At 41.8% G+C, this 27,767-nt stretch overlaps 2 protein-coding genes across 7 annotated transcripts in view; one reads left to right on the top strand and one right to left on the bottom strand.

The window, feature by feature from the left end:
* The window catches only part of LOC128111146 (uncharacterized), a 49,044-nt gene extending 22,371 nt beyond the window's left edge, over positions 1-26,673 (bottom strand). Inside the window, exons 1-3 of one of the 4 annotated variants that reach the window (XM_052739421.1) lie at positions 25,524-26,673; positions 24,187-24,321; positions 8,709-21,558 (exon numbers count right to left, since the gene is read on the bottom strand). In XM_052739421.1, coding sequence (XP_052595381.1) covers positions 24,212-24,321; positions 25,524-26,673 — 1,260 coding nt within the window. In that variant the 3' untranslated portion in view covers positions 8,709-21,558; positions 24,187-24,211. Of the gene's footprint in view, positions 1-8,708; positions 24,322-25,523 lie in introns of all 4 variants that reach the window. The other 3 variants (XM_052739420.1, XM_052739419.1, XM_052739422.1) reach the window with 3 other exon arrangements.
* Positions 25,990-27,767, top strand: part of Slc8a3 (solute carrier family 8 member A3) — a 140,443-nt gene continuing 138,665 nt past the window's right edge. The window contains exon 1 of one of the 3 annotated variants that reach the window (XM_052739415.1): positions 25,990-26,732. The gene's annotated coding sequence lies outside the window, so the exon portion shown is untranslated. The remainder of the gene's footprint in view (positions 26,733-27,767) is intronic. The other 2 variants (XM_052739414.1, XM_052739416.1) reach the window with 2 other exon arrangements.

Below are 27,767 nucleotides of genomic sequence, written 5' to 3' on the forward strand. Positions count from 1 at the left end.
AGCCAGGCGGATCTCTGTGAGTTCGAGGCCAGCCTGGACTACCAAGTGAGTTCCAGGAAAGGCGCAAAGCTACACAGAGAAACCCTGTCTCGAAAAACCAAAAAAAAAAAAAAAAAAAAAAAAAAAAAAAAAAGAGATGGAGAAGGACATTACATACTCATCACAGGAAAGATCCACCAAGATGAAGTCTCAATTCTGAACATTTATGCCCCAAATACAAGGGCACCCACATATGTAAAAGAAACATTACTAAAGCTTAAATCTCACATCAAACCCCCACACATTGATAGTGGGAGACCTCAACACCCCACTCTCACCACTGGACAGATCTGCCAGAGAGAAACTTAACAGAGAAATAAGGGACATAACTGATATTATGACTCAAATGGACCTAACCAATTTCTACAGAACATTTCACCCTAACACAAAAGAATATACCTTCTTCTCAGCACCCCATGGTATCTTCTCTAAAATTGACCACATACTCAGTCACAAAGCAAATCTCAACAAATACAAAAAAATTGGAATAACCTCCTGTATTCTATCAGACCACCATGGTTTAAAGTTAGATTTCAACAACAACAAAAATTACAGAAAGCCTACAATCTCATGGAAACTGAATAATGCTCAGTTGAATCACCAATGGGTCAAGGAAGAAATAAAAAAAAAATTAAAGACTTCCTAGAGTTCAATGAAAATGAGAGTACTATATACCCAAACTTATGAGACACTATGAAAACAGCGCTTAAAGGAAAATTCATAGCACTAAATGCCCACATAAAGAAGTTGGAGAAATCTCACACTAGTGACTTAACAGCACACCTCAAAGCTCTACAACAAGAAGCAAAGGCACCCAGGAGGAATAGACGCCAGGAAATAATCAAATTGAGAGCTGAAATCAATAAAATAGAAACGAAGAGAACAATACAAAGAATCAATGAAACCAAGAGTTGGTTCTTTGAGAAAATCAATGAGATAGACAAGCCCTTATACAGACTAACCAAAAAGCAGAGAGAGAGAGAGAGAGAGAGAGAGAGAGAGAGAATCCAAATCAACAAAATCAGAAATGAAAAGGGAGACATAACAACTGACAACGGGGAAATCCAGAGAATCTTCAGGTTATACTCAAAAACCTGTACTCAACAAAATTGGAAAATCTAAAAGAAATGGACAATTTTCTGGATAGGTACCACATACCAAAGTTAAATCAAGACTATATAAACTATTTAAATAGACCAATAACCGCTAAGGAAATAGAAGCAGTCATTAAAAGTCTCCCAACCAAAAAAAGCCCAGGACCAGCTAGTTTCACGCAGAATTCTACCAGATTTTCAAAGAAGAGTTAATACTAATACTCTTCAAATTGTTCCATACAATAAAAACAGAAGGAACATTACCAAACTCCTTTTATGAGGCTACAGTTACTCTGATTCCCACACCACACACAAGATGCAACAAAGAAAGAGAATTACAGAACAATCTCCCTCATGAACATTGATGCAAAAATACTCAATAAAATATTGGCAAACAGACTCTAAGAACACATCAAAAAAATTATCCACTATGATCAAGTAGGCTTCATCCCAGAGATGCAAGGTTGGTTCAGCATATAAAAGTTTGTCAATATAATACACCATATAAACAAATTGAAAGAAAAAAACCCACATGATCATTTTGTTAGATGCTGAAAAGGCCTTTGACAAAATCCAATACCCCTTCATGATAAATGTCTTGGAGAGATCGGGAATGCAGGGAACACACCTAAACATAATAAAGGCAATTTACAGCAAGCCAACAGCCAACATCAAATTAAATGGAAAGAAACTCAAAGAGATTCCACTAAAATCAGGAACAAGACAAGACTGTCCACTCTCCCCATATTTATTCAGTATAGTACTTGAAGTTCTAGCTAGAGCAATAAGACAACAAAAGGAGATCAAGGGGATATAAATTGAAAAGGAAGAAGTGAAACTTTTACTATTTGCAGACAATATGAGAGTACACATAAGTAACCCCAAAAATTCGATCAAGGAACTCCTACAGTTGATAAACACCTTCAGTAATGTGGCAGGATACAAGATTAACTAAAAAAAAAATCAGTATCCCTTGTATATACAAATGATAAATGGGCTGAGAAAGAAATCAGAGAAACATCACCCTTTACAATAGCCACAAATAATATAAAATACCTTGGGGCAACTCTAAGCAAGTGAAAGACCTGTATGACAAGAACTTTAAGTCTCTGAAGAAAGAAATCAAAGAAGATACCAGAAAATGGAAAGATCTCCCATGCTCATGGATAGGTAGGATTAACATAGTCAAAAATGGCAATCTTACCAAAAGCAATCTACAGATTCAATGCAATCCCCATCAAAATCCCAACACAATTCTTCACAGACCTGGAAAGAACAATACTCAACTTCATATGGAAAAACAAAAACCCCAGGACAGCTAAAAGAATCCTGTACAATAAAGCAACCTATGGAGTCATCACCATCCCTGACATCAAGCTCTACTATAGAGCTACAGTAATAAAAACAGTTTGGTACTGGCATAAAAACCAACATGTGGGCCAATGGGATCGAATTGAAGACTCTGACATTAATCTGCACATGTATAAACACCCAATTTTTGACAAAGAAGCCAAAACCAAAACTGTACCATGGAAAAAAGAAAGCATCTTCGACAAATGGTGCTGGCATAACTGGATGTCAACATGTAGAAGATTACAAATAGATCCAAATCTGTCACCATGCACAAAACTTAAGTCCAAGTGGATCAAAGACCTCAACATAAATTCAGTGACTCTGAACCTGAAGAGAAAGTAGGAAGTGGTCTTGAACATACTGGCACCAGAGATCACTTTCTAAATATAACACCAGTAGCACAGACACTGAGAGCAACAATTAATAAATGGGACCTCTTCAAACTGAGAAGCTTTTGTAGGGCAAAGGACATGGTCAATAAGACAAAATGACAGCCTACAGAATGGGAAAAGATCTTCACCAACCCCACATCTGACAGAGGGCTGATCTCCAGAATATATAAAGAACTCAAGAAACTGGACATCAAAATACCTAACAGTCCAATTAAAAGATGGGCTACAGAGCTAAACAGAATTCTCAACATAAGAAGCTCAAATGGCTGAAAGAAATTTAAGGAATTGCTCAACATCCTTAGTCATCAGGGGAATACAAATTAAAATGACTCTGAGATATCATCTTTCAGAATGGCTAAGATCAAAAACACTGAAGACAGCTTATTTTGGAGAGGATGTGGTGCAAGAGAACACCCTTACACTGTTGGTGGGAATGCAAACTTGTACAGCCACTTTGGAAATCAGTATGGTGGTTTCTCAGAAAATTGGAAATCAATCTTCCTCAAGTACCAACTGTACCACTCTTGGGCATATACCCAAGGAATGCTAAATAGTACCACAAGGACACATGCTCAACTATGTTCATATCAGCATTATTTGTAATAGCCAGAACCTGAAAACAACCTAGATGCCCCTCAACTGAAGAATGGATTAAGAAAATATGGCACATATACACAATGGAGTACTACTCAGCAGTAAAAACAATTACATCATGAAATTTGCAGGCAAATGGATGGAACTAGAAAATATCATCCTGAGTGAGGTAACCCAGACTCAGAAGGACAAACATGGTATGTACTCACTTATAAGTAGATACTAGATATAAAGCAAAGGATAACCAGAGTACAACCTACAGCTCCAGCAAAGCTAGCTAGTAAGGAGGACCCTAGGAAGGACACATGGATTGTCCAGCAATGGAGAAATAGATGGAATCTACATAAGCAAACTGGGGGTGAGAGGGGAGTAATGGAGGGCAAGGGACGGGGAATGAGAGCTTAGGGGAGTGGGAGGTTTGAGCTGGAACAGGAACAGAGTGGGAGAGCAAGGAAAAAGATACCATGATAAATGAAGACACCATGGGAATAGGGAAAAGCAGAGTGCTAGGGAGGTTCCCAGGAATCCACAAGGATGACTCCACTATAGACTGCTGGCAATAATGGAGAGGGTGCCTGAGCTGGCCTACTCTGGTGATCGGATGGCTGAATACCCTAATTGTCACCATAGAACCCTCATCCAGTGACTGATGGAAGCAGATGCAGATATTCATGGCCAGGGCCCTGGCAGAGCTCCAGGAGTCCAATCGATGAGAGAGAGGAAGATTTCTATGAGCAAGAGATATTGAGACCATGATTGGAAAAAGTACAGAGACAACTAGCCAAACTAGTGGAAACAATAGCTGTGGACCAATAGCTGAGGAGCCCTCATGGTACTGGACTAGTCTCCTCTGGATAATCGAGACAGTTGTTTAACTTGAACTGTCTCAGGAAGTGGGATCAGGACCTGTCAGTAGTGTATGAGCCGGCATTTTGGAGCCTAGTGCCTATGGGGAGATACTTTGCGCAGCCTTGGTGCAGGAAGGAGGGACTTCAACCTGCCTCAACTGAATGTACCAGGCTCTGCTGACTCCCCATAGGAGACCCTGCCTTGGAAGATGTGGGAATTGGGGATGGGTTGGGAGGGAAGGCTCAGGAGAAGGAGGAAGGGGGACAGGGAAATCTGTGGTTGGTATGTAAAATGAATAGAAAATCTCTTAATTAAAAAAAAAAAGAAAATACAAGTTAAAAAAAAAGTTTACCCTTAAAGGTGAGGGTAATAAAGTAAGAGGATGGCAATCTTGCAGTCAAGACAACCACAGGAGGAAGGTATTGCTTAGAAATAAAGGCCCCCTTCTTCCTTTAACAAGAAAGACAAAAAAAAGAAGACAAGAGAAGTCACTGTCTTAGGTGTCAAGTCAGAGGAGGAGAGGGGAACTTTAAACACTAAGTACTGTGGTCGTTTGAGTGAGAATGCCCCATAGGCTCATAGATTTGACTACTTGGTCACCAGGGAGTGGCACTATTTGAAAGGATTAGGAGGTGTGTCCTTGTTGGAGGAAGTGTGTCACTAGGGATGGGGTTTGGAGTTTCAGAAGGCCATGCCAAGCCTAGAGTCTCCTTCTTCCTGTTCCCTTCAGATCTATGGATCTAGATGTAGAACTCTTGACTACTACATTTGCCTGCATGCTGACATGCTCCCTGTCATGAGATGATAATGGACTAAATCTCTGAAACTGTAAGCCAGCCCCAGTTAAATGCTTTCCTTTATAAGAGTTGTATGGTTGTGGTGTCTCTTCACAGCAATAGAACAGTTATTAAAGCAAGTACTGTGTGGAGGCTGAGTATGATGCACATAGCCCTAGATTACTTACTGAAGAATGGGGAAGAATCGTAATTAATATGCCATATGTAATATTTTTATGTACAGATATAATAAAGAATTGCACATAGTATAGGCAGTTACAATAGCTACCTAAATTAAAACTTTTCTGTAATTCAATTCCACTGGAAATCTAAACTTTTTGTACTGAAGAGTTGTAACAAAAAGATATTTTAAATGGCACCAGTGGGCTTCTATGTCTCTACAACACAGGCACTAACTTAGCTGTATTGTGTGCTAAGACGCACTGTTGTTGAAATTCATGGCCATATCAGGATTGGGGCTCAAATTATCATAATAGCATGACCCTAGTAAATTTGAATCTTATATCATTGATTCTGAGAAGGTAACTAGCTGTAAACAAAAGAAAATGAGTATGTGTAGGTAGAACTTTCTGTCCTGCAAGCAGCTCCCAAGTAACCACACAGAGGCTTATATTAATTATAAATTGTTGGCCAGTAGCTCAGGCTCGTTACTAGATAATTCTTACATTTTAAATCAACCCATATTTCTTATCTATGCTTTGCCACGTGGCTTGGTTCCTTTTCTCAGTATGGCATGCCCATCTTGCTTCTCTCTGTGTCTGCTGGTGACTCCTAACTCTACCCTTCTTCCTCCCAGCATTCTCAGTCTGGCTCTCCCACCCAACCTTATCCTGTTCAGCTATTGGCCGGTCAGCTTCTTTATTACACCAATCAGAGTAATACATATTCACAGTGTGCAGGATTATTCCACAGCAAGTATGCCTCACTGTATTCATAGCCTTGTCAATAATATCCCATCATAGACCATTTGCTGTAAAAGATTTTATGTTGAGAACAAATACTCTGACCAGATAACTAGTAGATTAAAACAAAGGGGCTCTTTTAATACTTAGACATTGGCTTGATGAAATGGGGCCCTATGAGCCCTCAGTGAAAGTAGTTAAAATGGCCTAATGTAAGTTAAAAGGGAACTTTAGGTATGGAAACCCATTATAGAAAGCCTAATCAATAAAAGGGCTATTATCACCACTGTTTCTCCATTTGATATCCCATTTTGACTTATTATTTCTGGAAAAAATAAACAGTGTGTGCTGTGGGATGGTCTGTATGTCAAGTGTGTTGCTGATTGGTCAATAAATAAATCACTGATTGGCCAGTGGCTAGGCAGGAAGTATAGGCGGGACAAGGAGGAGAATAAAGCTGGGAAGTGGAAGGCTGAGTCAGAGAGACACTGCCAGCCGCCACGATAACAAACAGCATGTGAAGATGCCGGTAAGCCACGAGTCATGTGGCAAGGTATAGATTTACAGAAATGGATTAATTTAAGCTGTAAGAACAGTTAGCAAGAAGCCTGCCACGGCCATACAGTTTGTAACCAATATAAGTCTCTGTGTTTACTTGGTTGGGTCTGAGCAGTTGTGAGACTGGCAGGTGAGAGAGATTTGTCCTGACTGTGGGCCAGGCAGGAAAACTCTAGCTACAAGTGTGTCACCATACATTACTACAATCCCCACTCTGTATCCATCCATCGAGATTCTTATGCCAAATATTATTAAAAGTGCTGATTCTAAGCCAGGCCTTGTGATGCAAACCTGTAATCTTGGCTAATTTGGAGGCTGAGGTGGGAGAATCACAAAGAATCATAATTTCAAAGCCAGGTTGGGCAACTAAGTGGCATCCTGTCTCAAAATAAAAAGTTAAAAAAAAGAAAAAGACCTAGTTCGGTGGCAGAGCACTTGTTAGGTATCTGCAAGACCTGTGTTAAGTCCTCAGGACTGGAGTAGAGGCCAATTCTGTCAATCAACTTGTCCACATTTTCTTCTTATAGATTTGGCTAACGTGCTCTGCTAAAAGCCTATCTCATCAGTTTCTCCATTACAGTTTGCCTCTGTCTCTGAAGGGGCACAGTAACTATCTATCAGTACCCCAAAAATAAGATAACAAAGCCTTTTATCTGATAAACCCTTTGACAGCCTTTTCTTATGCTTCCTGGAGTCTTGACTACTTAGGATGGTCAATAACAGCTTCAGGGATTCTGGTGCAAGAAAATTTGTGCACCTAGCCTTTTGCTCTTCACCATCAAAACAACAAACAGTAGGCCACTTGTGGGTCTTCAGAAAAACAGAGACTGTCAAAATCTCTGAGCTAGTGAACTTCCCTACCTGGATGCCCATTATGTTTTAGTTCAAGGAAATAGCCTTGAGCTGGCCTCCAATCTCACTGCTTGTGAAAGCATTGCTTCGTATGATACCAGCGCAACCTGTAACCTCACCATTGGAGATGATTTTGCCTCCTGTGTTGGAAGCAACCCCACCACATGTCTCTGTGTGCCTCTACCCAGTGATGTCCAAAGTTCTTGCAGCTACCACAGTATCATGAGACAGGAGTTAGCCAATATGGCCTTCTAGAATATTCCACCTGCAAGATGATTTCCATTGAAAAGTACTATAATGTAGTGGGAACTACCTTCTTGTGGGTCCTTGACTATTTGAAGAGCACTTTGGGAGTCACTGGGTGTACAAAAATGGAAATTTATGATTATAGGATGCTTCTGCTAACTATCCCAAGCAAGAGACCTTAATGAGCTATTGTTAATTTTAATCATTTAACCAGAATGTCCCTGCTAAAGGACAAAGACAAAAAAATAGAACATGTGCCTAATGTTAGGCAGTCACCTTAGCCCTGGACGGCTGGGTCATCAATGGTATCCTTTTCATATTATTATAAACCACTGGGCAATTACTTGAAAAGAGCTCTCTTAATGGGGAAAACACTGAGATGTTCATGCCTCATGAATACCCAAGATAGAAGTAAAAATCAGCTTTGTCTCTCTATATACTCTAAGGTCTAGATACACAGTCTTTCTAGGGCATGCCTTATTACATTCAGATATCACTGGTAATAACCAAGACACACATTTTATTTCTTAAAATACACAATCCCAGGCTCTTGGGAAAAGGCATTAAGGAAAATTTCATTTCAAAAGGCCCCAGATACTTGGTGTAATTAAAAGACATAAAGCTCTCCTCAAATAACTCCTCTACAAATTCCAACAAATAAGCCCCTAAATAAATTTCTGTTTCCTCTAGGTCTTATATTTAAGCATTTTGAGGTTCATCTTCTTAGGGCCAGAGGCTAACTTCAGGATACATGCTTTCCTGGGACTCAGTGAGCATAGATTGTCCCATAGCTAGGAAGTGTTCATCAGATAATAGGACTTGTTTTGAACTCAGCTTCCAGCAGAGAAAGAAGTGCAGTGCCCACACCCTGTCAGACATACCTAGAGGCTGTTGTTCTAACGGACGGTTTGGGCATTTTTCTTAGTTTACAGTCTGGAAGCCCACATAAAGGTCTCCACCTAGAAAGACTATGCTAGTGGCCCACCCCAAACAACTACCCTGACAAAGGCATTAGTCCCAAAGGTTCCCCACCTCATTCTCTTACACTCTTGATCAGATGGTTTGACTCCTGTGGTCTTTGGTCTTCTCTCTCAGCCCCAGTGGGTACCTGTTTTTTGCTTGAATCTGTGGGCAAAAGATGACTTCTATTACTTCTGACATTCTCCAGTCATGCTTGACCGGCACATCCAAGTCTTCTGGCTCCTGGACTCTCCTAGAGACTGATTGTCTTTACACCTGTCTGTTCTCAAAAAGAAAGACAACAAGCTTTAGAAAAAAAAATCACATTTCTATTAAAATCAGAAACTCAAAAATACATCCATTTTCTATTATTCAACAATGCTTTATAAGTTTTAGTCAATACAATAAAAGTGAGACAACCATTTTTTAAGTTTACATTTAGATTCATATTCTTATAGTAAACTTAAAGTTGAATTAAAATTCATAAATATGGGTAAGCAACAAATTTAAAAATTTTTAGCTTAGAGGGCTAATTTCCTAAAACAATTGAGGAATTTTGCTATGGACCCAAGTTTCCTCATCTGTAGATCTGAAGTGATGATATCATCTATATGGAACTGTCATGAGATGGAAATGTGTGGACAACGCTTACCGCATTGTTAGTTGCCCATCAACACCAAAGCTCACTGTTGAAGGAATCATATTATGTGATCAGATACAGAATAAAATATGGAAATTCATAGTTTTCATTAACAGACATTTAAATGTCAGGAGGATTAAATTTTTTTTTTTTTAATAAAAACCACAACTGAGAAAGTACCTTACAAAGACTCTCACAAGAAAGGGGAAAAAAAAACAAACAAAAACAAAGGCAGGGATGATGGTGCATGCTTCTAAAGCCAGCATTTGGCAAGCTGAGACATAGGATTAACACGAGCTCAAGATCAACCTGGTCTGTATAATGAATGCCAGGTCAGACAGGGCTACATAGCACGATCCTCTCTTCACTGGCCCACCCCCTGACAGAGAAAGGTAAAAGGTCTAAGAAGAAAAACTGTAAAGTATTCTGGGAATATGGGGGAAACTAGTATTTGTTAACTATGGTAACATGTGCTTGTAACCCTAGCACATGGATGGGTAAGGAGGAAGAGATTTCTAAACAGACAAGTTTCCAAGATAGAATGTTAAAATATCATTCTTTCCCAAATTAATGTATGTATTTAAATAAAATTGCAACCAGAATTCTAGTTTGGTATTTGTATACTGGCTATGACCATTTTGCATTCTTACACAAAATCAATAGAGCTAAATGGTCTTTTTTAAGAATATTTTTAAAAGACAAAAGTTTATCAACACTGATCGAAAAAGAAAACAATGTGGCCTCATTATCTATATTAAAATTCTAAATAAAGGCTAGGGATAAACCTCAATTGGTGAATAGAGTACTTTTCTATATCATGTGTGGGAGCCCGTTTTCGGGTTCCTCGTGGCTTTACCCAGCAGGTCCGCATAGAGGATGATTAGGACCATGGGCCTGAGTGCAGGTGTCTGAGATGGTCTGCACTTGGCTGTGCTGGGGGAGGAGGTCTTTTGCTCCACCCCTTGGCGTCTCTATAAATACCCTGGGGCAGAGACAGTCTGGGCCATTGGAATAGGTTCCAGGCCCTCTCGAGGCTATCCTTTATTTTCTATCTGTTTATCTCCGCAAGATTCTCTGCAATAAATCCTTCTATCTAATATTTCCTGCTGCTCACACTCAAGAAAACTCTGGGGAGCTGTGGGGTTGGTGGGTAAATGCCCCACAATCATGCATGACTTTTGGGGTTCAATCTCCAATCACATACACACACACACACAATACACACATACACACCACACACAAAAAGCCATATAACACAAACACACTACAGAGAAAGAGTGAGATCAAGGGCAGTGAGAGCTAGAGAGGAGAGAGAGAGAGAGAGAGAGAGAGAGAGAGAGAGAGAGAGAGAGAGAGAGAGAGAGAGAGAGAGAGACTAGAAGAGATATTCAAAGCAAGAGGTGAATAAATCACAGAAATTCAGGAAGCATGAAAAAGCAAGGGCACATGATCATAATTCCTCAACCACTAAACTCAAAGATATCAAAACAGGTCAAATGCCAGGTGAGTTTTCTGGTTAAAAAAAAAAAATGATCTGTGATCTGAAAAACGATATAATAAAGAAGATGAATGTTATCAACATAAAGGAGAAACTCAGCAAAGTGGAAGAGGAAAATCATCAGTATGGATAAAAAGTCAGCAACATCAGAGAACAATTCAGCAAGAAAATTGAAATTTTGAGAAAAATAATAGAAATGTGGAAATGAGAAACACAACAGATCAAATATGAAACACAGGGGAAATGGCCCCAGAGGACTGGACCCAGCAGGGGAAAGAACATCAAATGTGGATAACAAAAATGTCAAAATATTTCATTCACCTATCAATTAGGAAACAAATATAATTGACTATATCAAGAAAAGCCGAGGATTCTGGGATATGATCAAGAGACGAAACTTAAGAATAGGTTAGGCTTAAAACTAAAGGCAGAATGAATTCATTCAATGATTTTACAGCACAAATGTCTCCAAATCTAGAGAAAGAAATAGACATTCAAGCATAAGACCCAAATAATAAAATTAGAGATGAATAAAAACAGAGGTTAGTATAGCTTCCAATGTAATATTGAGAGTTAATACAGTATACTTTAAAAGTTTATATTTAAAAAAAAACCTGGAAAATATCAAAGAAATGAATAAATTCCTAGACAAATATGAACTACCAACTCACAAAGATCTAAACAGTTTGCACAGATACATAACAATAAATGGGACTGAAGCTGTTATAAAATGTCTCCCAACAAAGAAAAGCCAAGGAACAGATGGGTTCACTGTCAAATTCTCCAAAATCTCAAAGGAAGAGCTATCACCAACACTCTTCAAACTATTAATATATTAGAAAGGAAAGAAGTGTAACCAAATTCATACCTCACAGCCAACATTGTCTCAATACCCAGACAGGATAAGGACATACTGAGAAAGGAAGCTATAGAACAGTTTCCAATTGGCCACTGAATTCTTGAAACCTAATTCAAGAATACATTAAGTGGGCAGGGAATATAGTTTAGTTGATAGAATTCCTGCCTAGCTAGCATGTATGAAGCCCTAGATTCAATCCTAGCACCATAAACTGGGTATGGTAATGCATAAATCTCAGTAAAGGCAGAAGAATCATGAATTCAAGGGCATCCTTGGCTATAGAGTGAGCTCTAGGCCAGCCCGAGATACCTGAGATCATGTCTTTAAAAAAAAAAAAAAGAGAGAGACCATAATTGGAAAAAGTACAGAGAGAACTAGCCAAACTAGTGGAAACACATGGACTGTGGATCAATAGCTGAGGAGGCCCCATGGTACTGGACTAGGCCCTCTGGATAAGCGAGACAATTGTTTAGCTTGAACTGTTTAGAGGGCCCCCAGGCAGTGGGATCCGGACCTCTAGTGCATGTGCCAGCTTTTTGGAGATTAGTACCTATGGTGAGACACTTTGCACAGCCTCAGTGCAGGGAGGAGGGGCTTGGACCTGCCTCAACTGAATGTACCAGGCTCTGCTGACTCCCCATGGGAGACCTTGCCTTAGAGGAGGTGGAAATGGGGGTGGGTGGGTTGCGGGAGAAGGCTGGGGGGCAGGGGGAGGGAGGAGAGGGGAATCTGAGGTTGGTGTGTAAAATGAATAGAAAAATCTCTTAATAAGCAAAAAGAATAACAGAAATGTATAGAAATCATGTGATCAGAAGAAGCCAGACAAGGAGCATATGAGTCTTTCTACAAGTTTCTTACAACCAGCCACTTGTGACTTACAACCACTTACGAATATTTGTCTCAAAATAACAGTTTAATTTTTAAAAAATGTGATGTGATAAAAGCAATTCATGAAAACAGTGTTTTGACAAAACTAAAAAAAAAAGGAATAAAAGAAAAGGAAAACAGAAAAAAGAACACATTTAAAAAAAATGTATACCATGGTTGAGTTATTTTCATTCTAGGAACGATGCAAGGTTGGCTCAACATATGCAAACCAATAAATGAAATTCAGCACGTAAATGGATGCAAGGACAGAAATCACATGACCATCCCAATCAATGCAGGAAAGACCTTGACAGAGTTAAACGTCCTTTCATGATAGAAACCCTGAATAAATGGAAATAGAAGGAATGTACCTTAACATAATAAAGGCTGTATATGACAAACCTATAGCCCACGTTATACTAACAGGAGAAACCCTGGGAGCATTTACTTTAAAATCTGGAATGAGACAAGCGTGCACCCATCTCCACTCTTACTTAAAAGAGCCCTTGAAGTCTTCCACCAATAATACAAGAGAAGCAAACAAAAGCGATACAGGTAGAAAAGGAAGAAGTCCATGTCTCTATTTTTGGGTGACATAACCCTGCAGTCATATGACCCTGCAGAGACACATGACCCTAAAGACACCATCAAAGGACTTTTGGGTCCAATAAACGCTTTCAGCCGGGTAGGGGGTGACAAACTCGACATACAAAAACCAATAGCAATATGCCAATAGCAAGCCTGTTGGCAAAGAAATCAAGGGGAAAGTGTAGCTCACAGTAGTTTAAAAAAACTAGAAGTACACATAACCAAGGAAGTGGAAGACTTCTCTCTACACTGAAAACTAGATACTCAAGAAATTAAAGATTCTAAAAGAAAGACTTCCCATGTTCATGGATGGGTGGGATTAATATTAAGAAAATTGTTGAACTACTGAAAACCATCTATTTATTCAAAGCAGTTCTTACATTCTTCACTGAAATGGAAAAAAAATCCTAAAATTCATATGTAAGCACAAAAGACCCTGAATATTTAAAGTAAACCTTAGCAGAAAGATGCTAGAGGTGTCAGAGTGTCTGATGTCAAAGTATGTTTTAGAGCCATTGTAACAAAAACAGCATGGCACTATCACAAAAGCAGACATGTAGATGAATAAAATAGATAGGACCTAGAAATAAACCCACACAGTTAAAGACAACAAATCTTTGACAAAGCTGCCCAAAACTTACAATGGGGGAAAGAAAATGTGTTCAACAAATGGTGCTGGGAAAACTAGATTTCCATATGTAGAAGGATCAAAATGGATCAAAGGCCTATAAGCAGGACCTGAAACTTTGAAACTGTCAGGAATGACATTGGGCAATAATTGAAGTTAGAGGCATAGGCAAATGTCTTCGGAAAAGAATTCTGCTAGCACATAGGATAATCTGCCAGATTTACAGAGGGATTGAGTGAAAGTCAAAAGCTTCTGCAGAGCCAAGGGACTCATCAGTAGAAAGAGACAGAATGGGAAGAATGTTTTCTTGCTACACATCAGACAGGGGGATTCATACAGAGGATATATAAAGAACATCAAACCTCGAAACCATCCAATCATCATAGAGCCTAATAGACTGAACTACAATTGTGAGTTAGTAGATACTTGCTCAATATTCTTAGCCATCAGAGAAAAGTACATTAAAAATGCTTGGAAATTCCGTCTTTCCCCAGGTCAAAGTGGCTATCATAAAAAACAAACAAATGAAACCAATGAGAGACTGGAGACATGGCTGAGCAGTTCAGGCTGCTCTTCCCGAGGACCCCAGTTTGGTTCCCAGCACCCACATACATGGTGTCTCACACCATTTGTAAACTCCAGACCTGACACCTTCTTCTGGCCTCTGCGGTCATCAGGCACACATGTGGTGCACAGACATACATGCAGTTAAAACACATATGCACATGAAATAAATTATAACAAGAAAAGAAGTACTATTGAGAATGTGGGGAAGGGGGCTGTCATTCCCTGCAGGTGGGTATGTAAATTTTAGTGGTCACTGCTGAAGTCAGTGTGGAAGTACCTTGCAAAACTGAAAATAGAAATACCATATGGCAAGTCCCAATGTCTAACAAAAGATGAATGGGTAAAGAAAATGTGGTACATATACACAGTATAGTTTTATGCAGCCACAATAAAAACTGAAATAATAACATTTGCAGAAAAATGGATGCAACTGGAAATCATGTTAAAGTAAAATAATTGAGATTCAGAAATCAAATAGTGTGCATTTTCTCTCATATGTGAAAACTAGATTTAAAGTTATATTTATGTGCATACACATATAATGTGCATTTATATACGTGGGATGAGGTTATAAATCAAAAAGGCCTTCATGAGATGGGAGGGGGGATTTTAAGTGAGATGAGAAATTGGGTAATGACACAATAAGAAATCAGAAGTGGGGCCATGAGTGATGGTGCACACCTTTAATCCCATCACTAGGGAGGCAGAGACAGGTGGATCTCTGTGAGTTTGAGGCCACCTTGGTCTACATAGCGAGTTCCAGGACAGCCAAAGCTCTGTAGAAAGACACTGCATCAAAAAGAAAGAAAGGAAGGAAGGAAGGTGAGAGGGAGGGAGGGATGGAGGGATAGAGAAACAGAGGGACAGAGGGAGGAAGGAAGGAAGACGTGGGAACTACCTGGGCGAGGACAGGGAACCAGCTGGAGAAGGCGAGAGAGTGTGGGAGGGAGGGGACAAATAAGAGCAAAGTATGACAACACATATGCATGGAAATGTATGAAGTAGCCCATTATTTTATACACTAACCTATTAAATTAATTAAAAAAATTATTACAAAATAGTGCCAATTAACGTGACTATATGTGAAATTGATAAATTCCTTGAAAAACACAACTTACCACACTGAAACAAAAACCAGTGGACACATGTATTTTAAGTTTCAATGTTATGCTGCTGGTTCCAAAGACAGAAGAAAGGCCCGTGAGCCAAAGCTGAAGCTGATAGAAGCCAGAAAAGGTGAAGAAGGGTTTTTTTCCTACAACATGTATTACACCTTAGTTTTAGCACAGGGAAACCATGCTGAACACCCAACCCAGCAAACAAGATAACTAATTTCCTTTTCCACTACTTTTAAAATTTTGAGACAGGGCTATGCTTTGTAACCCAGGCTGGCTTCCCACCCTACCTGTTGGAGATATTCATGGTGGCACACACTTTAAATCCCATCACTTGGGAGGCAGAGGCAGACAAACTTTTGAGAGTTCAAGGCTAGCCTGCTCTACACAGCAAATTCCAGGCCAGCCAGGGCTACAGGGTGAGATGGTAACTCAAAACAAAGCAAACAAACAAACAAAAATAAAACAAAAAGAAACTCACACTAGCTTCCTCAATATTTTGTAAATTCTTCTGAAGCACAAAGAAGAGTGGATACCTCTCAGTCCATTGGATAGTCTAAAAACCTTGATATCCAAGCACAAGTCATCGTTAGAACAGAAAATTGTAGGCCATCTTGGATTTGAATGTAGACAAAGAAATCAACAACTTACAAGCAAACAAAATTGAGCAGTACACTTAAAAGGATAATAGAACACAGCACTGTGATTATTCCAGGATCATAAAGATGCTGTTATTAAAAGCAGGTCATAATCCTTAACCATTTAGGAAAAGTAAGGAGATGTCTCATACAGCCATCTCAATAAATGGCGTAGCGAAGCATTTCCTAACATTCAACACACATTCTTGATGTAAAAACAAAATAGTTAAAAAACATCTTAAGGCCGGGCGGTGGTGGCGCACGCCTTTAATCCCAGCACTCGGGAGGCAGAGCCAGGCGGATCTCTGTGAGTTCGAGGCCAGCCTGGGCTACCAAGTGAGTTCCAGGAAAAGGCGCAAAGCTACACAGAGAAACCCTGCCTCGAAAAACCAAAAATAAATAAATAAATAAATAAATAAAAAATCTTAAGAAACTGAGGAGGGAGGTCTTCGACTTTTCCTAAGATTTTTTTGTAAGGCACAAATAGAATCATCACAGTTAATGGGACATGATTGAAAGCACTTTCAGTGAGCTCAAGAAAGAAACAGACTCCTGTTATGTCCACTTCTATTTAGCATATTTTAAATCCTAACCAGTGGAAAAAATAAAAAATTCAAAAGAAACAACCCTGTAAACTCAGTTACATGCAAAGGAAAAAAGAACAGTAAAATGTCTATAAATATTTATATCATTAAACTTAGTATAACCATAAACAAGATCAATAACAAAGATGAAATTTATTTGCATTGTAAAAAATTGTTTAACTATAAATGGAAGAAAAATAGCATTTATTTGGCATCGTGAAACTGAATATGTGAGACAGAACTAAATAAACACGTATATGATTTGTAAGAGTGGAAGTCCAGAACAGATAGACATCTCATGTTCCTGTGTCAGAAGATTTAATATGGTAGGCATGTTAATGCTCTTCAAATTGACCTGCAAATTTAATTCACTTTTGATTACATTCCCAGTAGATGTTCTTCTGAAGACTGACTAAATGCTAAAACATATGTGCAACACACTTATTCATGAGGACGAACACAGCAAACATTACTCCAATTCTACTCAGCACTAATATTTTAAGATAAATTTTAATAAGTGAAATAATATAGTATGGCTATAAAAGCAGAAAATATGCTGATAAAACAGTCCACTACAGACACATACACAGGAACACTTGATTTATATCAAAGGGGTCACAGCAGGTGAATTAGACTCTTTTCAGTAAACTACACGCATATTTTTATATTATTTATTATTTATGCTATTTTACATTATTTATAACTATATTATTATATTTATATTATAAATATACTATTTGTATATTTGTACAGAAAAAAGGACAGCATTCCACGCCTACTCTACAATAAATATGAAAATGCTGTATAAAAACTGTACTGAGCATACCAGCCCACCTTCCAAGCTTCTTTTGGATTAAGGTTGACTTCCAGTGGAGTTCAGGTCTAAACTGTGTGAACCCTAAACTTGCACACAGAACAGCATCTTCATGACCTCAGATAGACAAACAGCAAACAGAAAGCACTGGAAAGAAAAAAGAAAATCATAAGAAATGTAATTTGTTAGAAGTAAGAACTTTTGCTCATCCAAAGACATAATGCGGAAGATGAGACAGCAAGGACAGGCTGAGGAGATATCTGCAGTGTGCAAAGTGTAAGAAGACTCATGCCAAGCACTGGGGATGGGGTTCGGTGGTCGAATTCTTTTGAAAAAAAGAAAGAAAAAGAGAAAGAGAGAGAGAGAGAGAAAATCCAAATAAGATCTTACCCAGAATGTGCAAAGATGCTACACACCACAGCAAGGAAAACACAGACAAACTTATACAAAATTAAGCCACAGACTGGGGACATACTTAAAAGTGAATATGTAAAGGCCAATGTATGTATGAAAACATTTCCAGTTCAATAGTCATTAGGATAATGTAAATTTAAACTGTAGAATAAAGTAAAGTATACATCTACCAGAATGGTTAAAATTAAGTAGACTGTCAGAGACAAGAATGTGACAAAATAATGCAGGAGAGCTAAAATAGGAATCAGAATAAACAGCTGACAACAGCTATTGTCAATCAATGTTGCATGCTCCACCCTGTACACCAGAGATTCTGAACCCAGGTGCGCAGGTGAACCAAGGGACACAAGTGGCTATATAAACCTGCACAGTGGCATTGTACAGGATAGTTAAAGAAAGACAGTAACCTGGAAACCAGAAAGGATGAACATTATAAAGGCTCAGTTAGAGGAGCCCCTTCTGGTGTCTTATGGCACAATGTGATGTCTACAGGAACCAATAATAACAATGTGCTGTGGACCTCCAAACAGCTGATTTCACCACAAAGAAATGGTAGATGTGTGGCATGATAGATATGACAACTAGCCTGAATTGATCTTTCCATAATATATCCATCTATTGAGACAATATATTATATACATAGCTATACATAGTCATTTGTCAACTAAAAACTTAAAAACCTGAAATATGTGTTCCTTGGACATGAAGACTGTTGAGCAAAGGAGATTAATTCCTTCTGTATACAACACCGATGAACCTCACAAAAGTTGTACTGAGCTTGATAGCCCATTTTATACGTGCCTCTTTACATACAGCTCAAAAATCACATAAGACCAATGTGTAGGGGCTGGAGCGATGGCTCGGTGGTGCTCCAGCAGAGGGTAGAGGGTTGAGTTCCCAGCATTCACTGGCAGCTTAACAATCATCTGTAACTCCAGTTCTAAGGGATCTGATGCCCTCTTCAGGCCTGTGTAGAGTGCTTTGCATGCATGCAAAACACTCTTTATAAAAGGACTAATGTTGAGTTTCAGAAGTCAGAATAGATGCCAGGTGGTGGTGGTGCACAACTTTAATCCCAGCACTCTAGAGGCAGAGGCAGGCAGATCTCTGTGAGTTTGAGGTCAGCCTGGTCTGCTGAAGGAGTTCCAGGACATCCAGAGCTACGTGGAGAAAACCTGTTGAAAAATGGGGGGCGGTTTAGGATAGAGGAGAGGAGAAAGCAGGGTGGGGAGATGCAAGAGGGGAACCTATATGGTTAATATTTGTTATTTGGGTATTGGTTAGACATTGTACTTACTTTGTGGAAGTTCTCTGAATACCTTTCAAAATAGAAAACAATTTTGTTAAAGGGCATAAGAAAAAACAATTAAGAGACTTCTCTTAAAATTCAAGTTATAATAAGATTAAAACTAATGTAAACAATAGGAAAGAATTACATTGCACTAAATTACTTACCAAATTGTTTCTTCTCTATAGGGCTTCCCTGGAACTTTCCTTAAAATTCAACTTATCTGTTTTATTCTCTGACATTTTGCTTATTTATTGTGTGTGTGCTGGTGTACACACTTATGTGCATATGTGCGGGCATGCATGCTACAGCAATTCAGAGGACAACTTTCAAGAGTCTATTTTCTCCTTCCACCGTGTGGGTCCTGGGAGTTGAGCCCATGTTGCTAGACTTGGGGTAAATGCCTTTACTAGAGAAGCATCTCACTGGTCCAGATTACCTGCTTCTGTGGCTCCTGTTGTCATATTGTAAAGACCTGTGGAATGCTGGCACCTAGGCTGCCTATTAGCAGCAACACTACAACCTACATTGAATTTAGAGCCTAGGATAGGGGAGCAAGCATGGCTGATCCTCGTGAAATGCCAGAGACCTCCGTTGTGAAGTTCTGGGGCATGGCAGGAAATAATGAACCATTATTGTGAAGCTTCATGGTCCTTTCCTGTTAGTCATCCTACCTGCCTCTCTGAGCATGCTACTCAGCCTAGGCAAAAGAAGGACGTTCTAAGACAGACACTCAAAAAGCAGTCAGAATACTTGCATCCTTCACTAGGGTTGTGCCGTGGTTTAGGTAGGTATCCCTCAAATACTGTATGTTAAAAGCTTTGTTACCATCCTGTGGTGCTGTTGGGAAGTGTTGGAATGTTTAGGAGGTTAGATCTCACAGAAGGAAGTGAGATCACTGAGGTTCTATCCTTGAAGGAGATATTGTGTCCTGTCTTAGTTAGGGTTTCTGTTGCTGAGAGGAGACACCATGACCATGGCAACTCTTATAAAGGAAAACATTTAATGGGGTGGCTTACAGTTTCAGAGATTTAGTCCATTATCATCATGGTGGGACATGGTGGTGTACAGGCTGACATGGTGCTGGAGAGGGAGCTAAGAGTCCTGTATCTTGACCCCAGTCAACAGGAAGTAAATTGAGATACTGGGTGTCCATAGTGACACACTTCTTCCAACAAGGCTATACCTATTGCCTTACCTCCTAAAAGTATCACTCCCTATGAGCCTATGGGGGCCAATTACATTCAAACAACCACAAGACCCCAGGGTCTCCCTCTTTCCCTCAACTCCCAGCTGCCATTTACCAAGCACAGGAGTGAAAAGTCTCCTCTCCCATGTGGACACTGTGATGTATTGTGCACCACAGACCCAGACAATAGAGATAGACAACCATTGGATTAGAAACCTCTGAAATCATGAGCCAAAATAAACATTTCCTTTATTAAATTTATTATCTCAGGTATTTTATATGCAGCAACATACAGCTGACTAGCACATGGTAATCTTTTTTTTTCTTACACTTTCTGGAGGCTAGAAGTTCAAGATCGAGTCACTAGCACATTTGGTTTCTTTCTCTCTAGCCAGCTAATGGCTGCCCTCTTGGTGTTCTTCCAAGGTCACCCACCTGTCTGTATCCTAATCTTTTTCTATAGACACTTGTCATACTGTGTTGAAGCTTACCTCATCACCCAGTTTCGGCTTGATTACTCTATTTTCAAATTATTACATTCTCTTTCTCTGTGTGTGTGTGTGTGTGTGTGTGTGTGTGTGTGTGTGTGTGTGTGTGTATACACACACACAGTATGCAAGCATGTGTTCATGGAGACCAGAGGTAGATATCAATTATCTACCTTCAATTTCCTGTTTGTCTTATTTAAGGCAAGGTCTCTCACTGAACCTGTGAGACTGGCTGAAGACTGGCTGGTCACCTTCCTGTCTCTGCCTACTTAGGACTGAGATGACAACCATCTACTGCTGCATCCAGGTTTTACATGACTGCTGGCAATCAAACGCATTCTTACACAGCAAGCACTTCCCAGACCAAGCTATCTCGCCAGCCCCCGAAATGATCACACTCTAAGTAAGGCACTGGTGGTTAAGGCTTAAATACCCGTTTTGAGGCACACAATTCAGATCCATAAGAAGGGTCCGACTTTCCCTCTTTAAGCTCTGTGGCTGGGTTGCATAAGTTAACTTTTCCATTGAACAGGAGCTTCCCGAGGCTTCCAATGCTGACAGTAAAGAACGGTGTGCTTGCTATTGTATGGTAATCCCCTTCAGTTCAAGCACAGCCAGGAATAAATGATGAATGATGACGGAAGCAGAAGACAGTCTCTCACCAAATTTGATGTTTTCCACGAAGCAAGATCATCAGAGTTCAGAAGCCCGAGACTTCATTGGTCACATGAAAGGGGCTGCTGAACTTAAGAGGGGAAGAAAGGCGGGGTGAAGAGAGAAAGCGCTGGAGAATGAAAAGAAATCCACGTATATTTAGGAATTACTTTGTAAACAAACAGAATCTCTCTGAATCCTCACAGTTCTACTCAGTGGGTATTATTATGGTCATTATTAATATTTCCATTTTACTGATGAGGATGTTAAGGCCCAGAGTGTGAGGTTCACCTTTGTTGTTTTTAGCCTCCTATGAACTCCTAGAACCCACACAAGTTAACTCTGTTTAGAGCTGCAGTTTTGAGATGCATGGGCATCTCCCTCCTCTCCCATCCTTCTGCTCAGCAGTACCCTGATAGGGGGTCAGAGGACACTGTGCTCCTGCCTTGTGAGATATTTGATTATACTGTGTGAAGATACGTCACTGTGATTGGTATAACAAAAAGCTAAACAGCCAATAACTAGGCAGAAGATGTAGCTGGGACTTCTGGAAAGTCTGGGCAGAAGACTTTCTTCTGGGCAAAAGAAAGGTGGAGTTGCCAACCATATTCAGAATAAGCAGGATGGACACAATGGAGATGAGGTAATGAGTGCAAGAGAGAATGTAGATTTAAAAGTATGGGTTAATTTAAGTGATAAGTGCTAGTTAGAAACAAGCCTAAGCTAAGGCCGAGCTTTCATAGCTATAGTAAGTCTCCATGTCATTTATTGTGAGTTGATGGCCCAAAGAAAATTCCACCTACACTGCCTGCTGTTTGTTTTTATTAGTTGTTAGTTGGCTTTTTAAAAGCCAAGACTAGTATTATTCTTAATATTGCTGGTGGTATGTGGTTTTAGAGAACAGTTAATGTTCACTGAAGACACACTTCATGTGTGTCTTCTTCATGTGATGGTTACTATTGATTGACAGGAGCTGGAATCACCTAGGGAACAAGGGTAGGCACACCTGTAAGGGATTGTCTATATTAGGTTAGGCTCTGGGCTTTCCAGTAAGGGATTATCTAGATATGTTCAACGACTGGGAATACCCACCCTAAAAATGGGGTGGCACCATTCCCTAGGCCCTGGTCCTGAAGTGATTATAAAAGAGGAATCTAGTTGACTGTGAACACTCATTGCTCTCTGGTGCAATGTGACCAGCTCCCAAGCTCCTGCCACCATAATTTCCCATCATGATGGACCCTGGAACATTGAACCCAAATAATAAAACCTTCTTTCATGAAGTTGCTTTTGTCAGAGTATTTTATCTATCACAGCAATAGGAAAAGTAACTGAGATAAGTATCAACAGAAAAATATAACAAGGAAGACTCTGAAACAAACAAAACTCTCTAGAGAAGCATATCAGCAACCAGTAGAATGGAGAAGGGGTGCACATAAGGAGCTGGGGAGAGGTTTGGATGTGGGAGGCGATCTACACCCTGATTTTGTTGTTGCTTTACTTGTAAGCACTTTTACCAGACTCGTTGTGCTAGTCAGTGTAGCATTGCTATAATAAGTGTCTAAGATAATTAACTTCTAAAGAGAAAAGGTTGGTTCTGGAAGTTCTAACCCATGACTGTGGGGCTGCAGTTGCTTAGGGTCTACTAAGGCAGCAGCAGATCATGGCCAGAGCGCACAGCAGAGCAAAAATGTTTACCTTGTAGCCAGGAAATACCAAAGAGAAAAGGAGAAGTATAACCCCAAAGTCCTGTATGTGCATATGTGTGCTGGTGTGTGCATGGATGTGTGTGTGCGTGCATGCTCTCTAACTTAATTTCTGAGACAGGGTCTCTCACTGAACCTGGAAATGCCTATTTGACTGGCCTGGCTGGCCAATTCACTCCAGGGTTCCGCCCGTCTCTGCACCCTACCTACTGTCCAGCACTGGGATTACAGGCATGAACCACCATACCTAGCTTTTTTTTATATGGGCTCTGGGGAATCTAAACTTAGATCTTGATTGCATGACAAATACATTACCATCTGAACCCCCTACCTCTCTTTCCCTCCCAATCACTTCTAAGGGTATGTCTCTAATGACCTAAAGACTTCCTACTAAGCAACTCCTTACCACCTCTCAATAGCACCTTAAGAGCAAGCCTTTATTTGGGGGGCGACATTGAAGATCCAAACTGTCACAACCATCAACCTATACACTTAAAGCAAGTGGTTTGATTGTTCATAAGTTATTCCTCAATAAGTATATATAATTATTATATTTATTTTTATATATATTATATATATATATATATATATATAATCACTAGAAACCCTACCATCAAGAACAGCCACTTAAAATGTTTTATGTGTTTTTATGTTGTCAGGGCACAGCCATACATATATATTCTCTCTCTCTCTCTCTCTCTCTCTCTCTCTCTCTCTCTCTCTCTCTCTCTCCTGCTTTTTTCTCATTCTCATACATCATGGAAACCTTTCCATGTCAACACACAGAATGCTGCATCAGCATTTTACATGGTATTGAGTCACTGGAGTATGATGTATTCCACCAATTTTGTTGAAAAAAATCTCAGGTTTTTACTGTTATAAGTACCATCACAAACATCCTTGTAACCCAGCTCTTTACTCATACCCTTAATGATTGCTGTGTTCCAGTAAAATTACTGAGTCCCAGGGGGCTCTCACTTTTATAAGGGATGTGAGGTGTCTTTAAAAATTACCTTTCCTGGGGGCTGGAGAGATGGCTCAGTGGTTAAGAGCACTTGTTGCTCTCCCAGGCAATCCTGAGTTCAATTCCCAGCAACCACATGGTGCCTCACAGCCATCCATAATCAGATCCGATGCCCTCTTCTGGCCTGCAGGCATACATGCAGGCAGAACACAGTATACGTAATAAACAAATAAATCTTCAAAAAAAATTTACCTTTCCTAAAAGCTGTCCCAATTTGCACACCTTCCATCCCTCTCTATCCTGATTGCAGTCCAGTCAGACACCCCACCGCTCCATGCAGACAAGCACAAGGTAAAACCTGCTGCCTCGTGTCTATGAAACCTCAACCCTTTAGCAGTCACTGAAGCCAGAGTCTCAGCCCTAAAACCACCAAATTCAAGGCCCATAAAGTATCTGAAAGCACACCTAAGGGAACATGCAGAACCCCAATCCGGGGCAGGATAGCTTCCTGACTTGCTAAAGGAACGCTGAACCAAGGGCCTGAAAAAAGAGTATATTTTCTTCCAAGCTCAGGTGCTTTCTGCCTCTTATACTCACTTAACTTCTTTGGGCCAAACCTAACTAACCTCTTTAGGCGCATCTCCCCAGTGGCAGGGATCTAGAAGTTGTACATGCCATTTGTGGTATCACACCTGCCGCTTGTTCCCAGCCTGCTGCATGTAGCTTCAGGATAGCTGTTTAAGGTCTTCAAGACCAAAGGTCAACCAAAAAAAAAAAAAAAAAAAAAAAAAAAAAGAAAGAAAGAAAAGTGCAAGTAGTAATCACGTTTGTTTCATACCCTCCTATGAGGATGACAGCAAATAATGCAATCCAATTCACTGGCACCAACCCTGACCCTGCTGCTGATGCTTGGTGTCATGACGCTCTGTGACTCCCCTTTATACTTGGCTTCAGGCAGCAGAAGTGTCGAGAACTGTTCCTGTCCTATCTACACTGGTATCTATACAAAGGGGGCAGCCACTATTCTCATTTAACAGCTGCCTGATGACACCGATCAACCGAGGACACGCAGTCCCATCCTTAGGCGTGGTCTGTCTCCTCCTCCTGCCACCAGGACCACGCCTGACAAATAGAGCAGAAATTATAGGCATCTGATTTAAGGCTGTGTGTGTACACTACTCTCGAGCCAAGCCCCAAACCCTGGTTCTGTTTGCTGCATCAAAGAACCATCTCTTCTCCATCCTTCAGGCCCAGAGTAAGCAGCAATTTGAGAGGCAGCCTCCTTTTATTTTTAGCAAAAAAAAAAAAACACAAAAAACAAAAAAAACACAACCCCCCCCCCAAAAAAAACCCAACCAACCCCAAAGCCTACATAGCAGCGCTCACCAAAGCCCAAAGCGTCTCTCACAAAGCTGTTGTTTGACTTCGGATGAGAAAATGACAGGCTGAGTTCTGCACCAAGAGTGGGGTGGGGGGGGTGGGGGGTAAACGGCAAACAGGAGGAGAAAAAAAGGAGCGCCCCCCCAGCCAACCTCCATCCCCTTAAGTCCTCCCCTAGGCTTGGGTGGACCCTGCCTGGGTAATCGTCCCCTGCTATATTTAAAAACCACAGATGTGTTTGGAGGGGACTTAATTTCGGAATTTCAGGCGGCGTCTCCTGGGGACAAGGGGGAAAGCTGGTGCTGAGCTCCCGCCTGCTAGCTTCCAACTCTGGGGAATCCAGGTCAGGACGCTTCGCCTTCTCACAGCTGCTGCCTGTCGCAAAGCTCCAAGCTCCAGGGCTCAACGATTGGGTGGGTGGCCTCCGGGTAGGGCTTGTGTCCCCCTTCGATATTCCGGGGCTCCCTGCGTGCGAGGATCGGGCCCAATGTCCCTGGCCCGCCACGAAGCGTTGTACAAGTCTCCCCTCCGTGCGCGAGGCTAAATATGCGCGGCTTGTCATTCGGTGTGGCTGTCTCCCAGCTGATAGGGTGACGTCGGGTTTGGAGGCTTGGAGATTGGCTTTTTGATTTGGCTTCTTGCGGAGGCTTAATGGGCAAAGCTCTAGGCTCGCCCAGAAACCGGCCCCTACGCTCGTCCCCTCTGCACGCTGCGAGGCCGAGACGTCTCCCGCGGTGACGGCAGGCGAGGCTGAGTCGCGTGCTCCCAGCCCCGGGAAAGCCCGGGCGACACGGCAGCCAGCCCCCTCCGGGGTCCCTCCGAGCCGCCAGGGCGCGCCGCGCTGCTCTCTGTCCCGCCCCTCCCGCAGGGATCCCCAGGCGAAAGCGGCCGGGACTCCCGGCCTTGCCCGGGCCACTCGGGCCATCCCTGTTCCTTGGCTAGGCGCTGAGGGTCCGCACTCCGTGCCCTGCGCCCTGGCCCCCAGCGCTCGAGCTCCAGATGCGCTGCCCCGCAGTCCTCTGACAGCTGCCAGCCCACGAGCTCCGGCGGGCGGCCGCGGCCGACTGTCATGCCCTGGGCGCCGCTGCAGCCGGCCTGCAGCCCGCGGGGGCGATGAGCCGCTGTGGCCGGTGAGGAGCCCGGGCGGCGCGGGCATCGCGCACCTTCCTAGCCCGCCTCACTTGCCCATCGGGCTCTGGAGGCTGAGGGCAATCGGTGAGTAATGAGATGAGCCCTCAACCCACCCACCCCACCCCCCGGTGGGCGGCAGAGGCAGGGGACACCAAGATCCGGGGTTTAAGATGCACCCCCCCCCCCCGAGGGTCCCCGGTGAAGGATCATGATAAGTTATTTCTCAAGATCATTCGCATGCACTGCCTCCCTGTGGGTTTAGTGCCAGAAGAAGTGGGGGAGGGTGCCCGGGAAAGTGTACGTTGTGTATGCGGTGTTGGGGGGGAGGATCTGGCAGAGTGTCTAGGCGAGGGTGCTGGGGTTGCCACGAGAGATGCCTGTGAGCCATGGCACTGGAAGCGTGTGTACAGTCCTGTCGTGCGTTTGCTGACTTAGTGGAGGGGGCATCTCAATGGGGAATCTGCATGCCAGATGTGTGTGTGTGTGTGTGTGTGTGTGTGTGTGTGTGTGTGTGTGTGTACATGTGTGTCTCGCCGGTGCCATGGCGTGTTGAGCTCCTAGGGTTGAGTGTCCACCGGTTCTGGGGTTAGGAGGGGGACCGCGTTATTCGCTCGGCGCGGGCCTGGGTACACACACACACACACACACACACACACACACACACACACACACACACACACACACACGGTACACGGGCACACCAACCTTGGGACTCCATTGCCGCGGGCCTGCAACCGCAGCCCCAGCACCTCTTCCCCTCCCTCATCCTCCCCGCGGGCTCCTGGACCAAGCAGAAGGAAAGGAGAGACTTAAATCCTGAGATTTCAGAGTCCCCGTGGTCTGGGAGATCCCAGGCCCGTGGAGAGAAGTGAAAGTATATAACTAAGCCCCCCTTTTCCCTCAACTCTCAATCTCTCTCTCTCTCTCTCTCTCTCTCTCTCTCTCTCTCTCTCTCTCTCTCTCTCTCTCTCTCTCTCTCTCTCTCTCTCTCTCTCTCACACACACACACACACACACACACACACACACACACACAGATGCCCTCATTTAAAGGCTAGCCCTGCTTCGGCAGGCCCTGAGTGACCTGCCCTGAGGACCTGAGCCACTGGGGCAGAGGAT

The sequence above is a fragment of the Peromyscus californicus genome, unplaced genomic scaffold (genome assembly GCF_007827085.1).
Source record: "Peromyscus californicus insignis strain IS unplaced genomic scaffold, ASM782708v3 Scaffold_15__1_contigs__length_86483966, whole genome shotgun sequence".
NCBI classification, from domain to species: Eukaryota; Metazoa; Chordata; class Mammalia; order Rodentia; family Cricetidae; genus Peromyscus; species Peromyscus californicus.